This window comes from Hyposmocoma kahamanoa, unplaced genomic scaffold (genome assembly GCF_003589595.1).
Source record: "Hyposmocoma kahamanoa isolate Upper Pololo Valley unplaced genomic scaffold, ASM358959v1 102, whole genome shotgun sequence".
In the NCBI taxonomy this organism is placed as follows: Eukaryota; Metazoa; Arthropoda; class Insecta; order Lepidoptera; family Cosmopterigidae; genus Hyposmocoma; species Hyposmocoma kahamanoa.
Window position 1 is genome coordinate 16027698 of NW_020653337.1, and position 7599 is coordinate 16035296.

General features: G+C 37.1%; 1 protein-coding gene across 1 annotated transcript; it reads right to left on the reverse strand.

The window, feature by feature from the left end:
• Positions 1-145: 145 nt before the first annotated feature.
• LOC113234816 lies at positions 146-3409 on the reverse strand. Its single transcript, XM_026470316.1, has 2 exons — positions 2904-3409; positions 146-2655 (listed from the first exon to the last, which is right to left on the reverse strand). The coding sequence occupies exon 2, from the start codon at positions 2647-2649 to the stop codon at positions 379-381; it is 2271 nt and encodes a 756-aa protein (XP_026326101.1). The 5' UTR covers positions 2650-2655; positions 2904-3409; the 3' UTR covers positions 146-378.
• Between the last annotated feature and the right edge of the window lie 4190 nt (positions 3410-7599).

Sequence of the window (7599 nt, forward strand, 5' to 3'; positions counted from 1 at the left end):
AGGTAAGTATTTACCTAGCGGCATGAAATTATGTTGCTGTCGTAGGGCATTGATTAAATATAGGCGAACTATGAATTATTGAGATAAAAACATTACAATAAACAGGCCTCACCGTATTTACGCTGCACACGAATAGATAATTAGAATGTGTTTGTAAGTTATAATAAATATTTTTTTTCGACAAATGTAAACAAGGATAAATCTAGCTATATTTTATAAGTTTACAGATCAGGAAAACTGCTTATAATATTATAATCGCTCTATTAATAAACTGTGTTCAGAAGAAAGATAACACTTTGAATTTCTCAATTAATATAATCAAAAACTTAATAACATGATAGTTCATTAAGACGATTAAAAGACAACAAGTAATTTTATCTACACAATAACAGACTCTACCATAGTTTTCTTAATTAGTTCACCAAAGTTTTCAGTAGCCTCAGAGACATTGCTTTCTGTTGTTTCGGCAGACTCGGCCTGCACTGCTGGAGTGGCGTGAATTGAGGGCTCTGCATGATCGAGGCTCATAAGAGTGTTCTGACTAAACCAATTCTCATCGTTCTCTACACTTTGCAACTTATTGCTACTTTGATATGGCAATGTCATTAATGTAGTATAATGTGGATCATTCTTATTTTCTGTATCTACACTTTCTACAGTATTCTTATACATATCATAATGATTCTGAGGCATAGCGTGGAATGTGCTATGTTCGTGTATGCTTGGGCTTGGTTTGTGTAGATAGTCAGGAACGTATATATGTCCATAATGACTGAACATGGACATTTGTGAGTTATGAGCGAATTCTTCGAAGCTCGTCGCTGAGTAGCTTTGTTGTCCCTTGTATTGAATGTGATCAGTGTGCTGTGAATGCTGCTCATATGTGTAGTTAAACCTTTGCATATTGTCAGAGATAGTCTGGAACGCCATAGAGTTATTAGGATTGAAAGGAGGCCCTTTTCCTTGAAATATATTGGAAGTATAAGCTTCTGTATGGTTGTGATGACTGTTGTCGTCAAATCGCATAATGGTGTTATCATTTGCGTTTTTCTGATTTGGTGCCTCATTTCTATAAGCGTAACTAATGTTATCCTGCATGTTTTGTATATTTGCGTTTGCTATGTCACAGTGAATATTATTAAAATTGCCATTATTTACACATGACTCGACTTCTACTTTTGGCGTAAGATTTACGTCACGTAACAATCTCTCGTTTTGACCTAAGCATCGATTTCTGTCATATGTTGAATTCGGAACACACGGTTGGGTGTTTGTATTATGTGCCGCCCAATGTCTTTTTACAGCTTCCTGATTTTCTTCATTTTTCTTTTCTAGGCCTATTCTCATAAGAGTTTGAATAAAATGCGTTCTCACCCTTACAGGGTTAAATTCAATGCGGCCTGTGGTGTTGCTACATCCTTCTCTTGTACAGCCGCATGGAAAGTTTAGTCTATCCACTTGACACTTAATGCCTGCCAAACTACATGAACAGTTTTCAGGGTTGCAAGTTCCTTTACAAGCACATCCACAAAACTCACGAGAAGTTCTTATATCTCTACATTCGTCTTTTTCGTAACCTTCAATTTTTCTAATACCAGCCGCACGTAGTAGAGCTCGTCTTTGTCGAGTAGTAACAGGTTGTAGAAAGTAGTAACTGTCCAAGTCTAGTTCAGATTCTGAAATATCACTTGTTTCTTCTTCGGTGTCGCTGTCTTCACTCGATGATAATGCTGCCCCTTGCAGTGTATGCCGTTCACTTTTTAGCTGCTGCAAAATTTGTTTGTGCAACCTTCTTTGTTCCATTGCATGCTCAACTAAAGAAAACTTCTGTGTATGACTGTGCTCCCATTCCATTCCCAATGTAGATCCTCCTTGAGAAGGAACACATGAGAATCCTTGAGCTCTTGGAAAGTAGTAAACTGTAACACTATCGAATTTTATATTCTCTTTTTTCCGCTTTCCCTGCGGTCCTTCACTATTCTCACCTTCTATTTTTCTTTTAAGATTGCTTTTGGAGGGTTCCTTTTTTTGAGCTGGAGCACTTAAGCCGAATTTTTGCTTGGCATCATTGTTATTTTTTATACATTCAATATCACTTTGTTTAGTTAAGTCACATTGTTGAACACTCGCTAAACCGCTCGAACATGGGAGAGCAATGTTGAAGCTGGGCAATTTCAGCTCTTCAGGTGTTTCAGAGCCAATGCCCGAATCGCTCCCATCAGATCGATCTTGCACTTCTTCTTCTCTGTCGTTAAGTGCAGTATCTGGTGGTAGACTTCCTAGTGCTGAATCTTCACTATCAGCAGAAGCAGTGTCTGTTTTAATGTCATCTATATCACTTAGAGTATCATTATCGTCTATTTTTACCGCGTAATCTACTTTACTGTCACTGCTTTCATATAACTGAGAGCTGCTTCCACTATTTAGATTATTTTGATCATCATTAGAACTAAAATCTTCACTGTTAGCGTCACTATCACTGTTTTTCTCATCTTTTATCACAGAAAAAGATTCTTGTTCTTTATTTTCTTCGATTTGCTCTATAATTTTTCCATTACAAGTATTTACGTTCAGATTATCAATGTTTTCTTGAGCCATTGCTATATTCTGCTGATGTTGGGGGTGATCCTCGGATGTGGACGCCTCCATGGTTACCTGGAAAGAATAACATTCTAATAAGGTATGTTTTACTAAATACTTTGAACCCCAATTTTCCATATTTTTTACTAGGTAAATCATTGGTTGGAAAGTCATTGTTCTTAAATTTTAAAGAAATCTTGTTAGTTCAGATGCATGAGACTCCAGGTACCTAATACCAGGTAGCAACAAATTTGAGTGCAAGCCACCTGCACCCGCCGACAGGAGAGAATAAATCAAACAAAATGATAATTCAAAACCGGTACCTCTTTAAAAAGGCTATGTTTCGACGATCTTCACCAGTATACGTGTGCTTGTGTCTGCAGAACCCAGTCTATGACGGACCACACTCACTGGTACCAGTTCACCGGGTCCTTAGAACATTCTCATCACCAGTTCATATTTGAAACTAGATTAATCACAATCTCGTCCAACAATTCGGCAGTCCAATTTACACACACGCTTATCAAACATCACTTCACTGACGCTGCACATAAGGTTCTTTATCACAACTCCGACGCTCCGTTGTGTTTTAACTATTTATTTTCTGCCTTATTTTGACAACGCTGCTCTTTACTTTAAATGGCTGCTGTCATGTTTCCAGCAAGCCAGAAATATTGTCACTTTGTTATTCTCTCGGCGAAAGAGAACATATTTGAAATATTTTAACGTAAAATCACCACGGCACAATCGTACAGAGAGAGAGGCCACTTTTACTACACACCGTTCTCGTTGTTCCCACCTCGCGTAATCGCGTTGGACGACTCGGGGCGGCGCAGGCAAGTTTCTAAACGACTAAATTGAAAATCGGCCCGATATATCCAAAAAAGCGCTTTGGAATGACTTTTATATTTGGTCGGGTATCGCATGCGTTGTTCGACATGACGTTGCCCCTCCCCGCTTGCTGCGCTCCGGCCTTGCGACCCTCCCCGCACACTCTCCGCGCGGGACCGCGCAAGCGCGCTCCGTTTCTTGTGGATTTAATAATACCAACGTCAGACTTGGAAACACCCAGAAAGATTTTTCTTATAACTTCTTTTGTATTCAATGAATTTTAACTTGGTTAGTATGGTTTTTGTGCAATTAAGTACTTTATCCAAAATGAAATCATGATGTTAATTTGTCTTAGTCAGATCTTTTGCGAGGATGTGTCTATTATAAGCTAATATTAGTTCTTTAGTACCTAGGTACTTACATGCATAAGAACCTAGTTAAGTTACTACCTCAATTAAACACTACATGTGTGTTGCTACGTACACTCATAGATAATTATTAAATAATTGTTTTAAACTATAAGTCATCCTTTCAAATTAATTTAATTATTCCAATGGTTACTATAAATGAGTACCCATTGCGTTAAGAAAGATAACTTTTTGCGCGGTGGACCTTATTACCCAAAACTTGGGAGATTGAATCATTGCAACCCAGGTTCACAACCTTTAGCACTTGGGCCAACTCGACAGGTCCGACCGACATAAACTTTGTATATATTCAACTTTATATCATAGACCTGTATGTAGATATACATGCATATCTATTTTTAAATTGCTTATAACGTACTGCGGCTATAGACCATTATAAGCTCACTTTTGATGTACTAAACATGTAAAACGGCGTGACGCATCGTTCTCATTTATCTACTAACTACGCTCGTCGTTCGATGCGTAAGGTAATCGGCCGCGGTGAACTATTTTTAAGAATCATCATTGCTATTATTTTTACATCAGCCTACGGAACGAACGTACGCTATGACGTTTGTTTAGTAGCTTTAGCATGCGATAGTCTTCAAATAAATTGGCACGCGGTTTGAGTTCGTTCGACATAATACAGGGCGAGGTGGCAAGCTATACGTACCAACTTGCACGTATACCATAATCAATAGATATTTTCAGGAGGCTTTCGTGGAGGGCGCAAGCGAGACCGCGCCCGCCGAGCTGTGCTGTCTCTCTCTATCCTGTAATTTACATAGAATAAGGAAAAAAGCGCAAAGTACTCTACTCATATAGGAAGTTACGTAGCTGACTACAAAACATTTAGAAGGCTTATTGGTATCGAAAACAAAATAGAAAGGAAGATAAAATTGTAATTTGTAAAATTATGTTGTTTCCATAAAAAACTTTATCGTTCATTAGTTGATTACTATTTTTATAGTAGTAAGTATTTTTTTCGTATGTTTTAATTTTTTCCTGTAAAATACTGCTCTGTTTAAGATAACAAACACGTCTCTGAAATGTTTGTATTCAACCACCTACAATCATGTATATCCCTGCTCTCACTAGATATGGTAGGTACTGAGAACACGCAGGTACTAAACATATAGAAACATAACTTGCCAGTGTACGTAATAATTTCCATTATCTACATTTTAAATTGTTTCCTACAAAAGCTAACTACTACGTAATTATAGGCTATGGAATGGCTTTATTTACACACTTTGATATTAAGCAGGTAAAAGGCGAAGAGCACGTAAACTTTACAATTTAGATTTAAATTAAACTCAATGCTGCTGCAATAAAACCGATCGCATGCCTAAAGTGTCAAGCTTCATGTGCTCTTGACTCTTCCAGTCGAGGAAGCGAGAACCTTTTTCGAAAGTACTTCAAGCAGGTAGTATTTTGATAAATATAGGGGCCTTAATCCCAAATGCATTAACGCAAAGAATTAAGGGCAAAATATTATCATTTCCAAACCTAATCTACGGCGAATAAACAACAATGGAACTAGTTTTTGTTGATTTCTTTCCATTTCGTTTTTGTCGTGTATTGTGCATAATTGTTTGTGCAGCTATTTATCAGAGTTATAACGGTATGCTGTGCCGTCGTGAGTCCCTCTGTACAACGGCTATGTGTGCGGTAGGTCGATCTACCATTGCATAGGTCGTGCTACCTGGGTAAGTACTAGGTACTGAGGTCACTTCGACCACCTGTGTATTATAATAGTTACGTGGTGAAAAACAAACCTCCATGCTATAATATTACAATGACGGTAGAACCACCGGAGAGATTCGAGGTGAAATGAATAAATTATCGGGTAGACTGTGGTCCCTATGTACTGCAGATAGGTAGGTTGAGGGGTGGCGAAGGGGGACATGGGAGGCAGACAGGGTGATTAAATTTCGTATCACAGCGAGCTCCCTCAAGCTAGCTCGTATTCATCACCGTTAGGGCTGCAATTGCTTCCACGTGTATTTCAGCTTGCAATGCTCCCCCAACCCGGGTCGTATAAATATATACTCTTATGTGACTCCCTGCTACGTACTCACTATGTTTTCTTTGTCAATTTCATATAGAACCAGTATGGAAGAAAACATATTTTGCTTTAGACGCTAATTAAAGAAAGTTGTTATTTTTGTAGGTAGGTACTGTAGCAGGCTGGTTTGATTATATTGTATTTAGAGCTGTCTAAAAAATAAGGTGGGTTTATATTTAGAATCGTATAAAAATAATAGAAGGTTGTTGTCAAATGTACATCGGGAGAGTTCTGGACAAATCTGCAAACCGAACGTTCATAGTAAATCTTTAATTATGAATATATTCATCGTTTATTATTAAATAGTACCTCTCTCTACGCTACAACCACGGCTACGCTCCCCAGTACCTAGCTCATTTATTTACAAGGTTTTGTTGCGTTGCATGCTACAAACGTAATATTTATTAGTTATCAAATCAATACTAAATTTAAAAGTTCTGAATTATAAAAGTACCTCAGTATGAGTGTATTGTAAAAGTTGCGAGAGAATTTCTGTGTAATGATCATTATAATTAGGCTCCTCTTTTCCATTGGCCCCTCTGGGCAACTGCGCAGGGCCCCGCGATCCATGAGACCCCCCGTTCCTGGAAAGATACCAGCAGATAACCGATATTACAGTTACAAATTCGATTACGATTCCTGACTATAAATATGTAATACTTACTTATCAGCTTTTTTGTTTCAACATAGATTTTTAAGCACCAACCTATATACATATATATGGTAGAAGAGTTAATGGTTAGACCTTTTCGAGGACAAATTATAACGGTCTAATGCGATAGTAAAATTTAAAAATAACGGTTGAATATCTAGAATTTTGCTTACCCTCTCTTTTTGCTTGTTGTTAATAAAATAGTCCTGGTATGTCATAGTCACAGGGGCCCCGTTATCCTAAGTTGTCCGGGGCCTCCAGTAGACGGCTCTGATCATAACGGTACCTCAGTTCAGTTTCAAATGTGTTTAGCAATTACTAACCTTGTTTTATTTGTACCCTTTTCTAGTAGGGAAACTTTGTGAGTATGTTAAGTATCAACTGTAACTACTGTAACAATTCAATTGTAACGTCTATCGTATCTAAAGTCCAACCTGTTTACATAGGGTATAGCGTAAAAATTGATAATTGTTTTGTTCTAGCTAGCCGAACATGTTTTAACACGCTCGACTTAGAATCGGTTGCCGAAAAATCAACTAATGAACTTTTTTGGATCAACGAATTTATAAAACTCAGAAAGCAAGTGAATTTTTTAAAGTTTATTGACCAAAATACAGAAAAAAAAACTTATTTACTAAATACAAGCTTTGCTCACAAAAGCTCTTCCCCCTTCCAGCTTTATCCGCGGCGACGGATTTCAGTCTTAGTTAAGTAAAAATATAATATAATAGAGCAAAAATCTTAAAAACTAAAATAAATTACATCACGACAAAAACATGCCTATGCATAAAATAACAATCAAGCAATTTACAAAATAAAGTTTATATATTTTCAGTTTTCAAAAATGTTTCTTAATGTATGATTTATAGTGTTTGTTGTTTTGATAATTACATATAAATTCCTCGCTCATTTTGTTCATTAATGCAGGTAACAAATATTTCCAATTTCTTTTTCCATAATAGTTATTGAATTTGGGCAGGACGAATTTCTTTTGATAAATTATTTTTCTTAAAGTCGTATTCCAGAACTCTACTCAATGTTCAAGTCAGGATTTGAGCAGA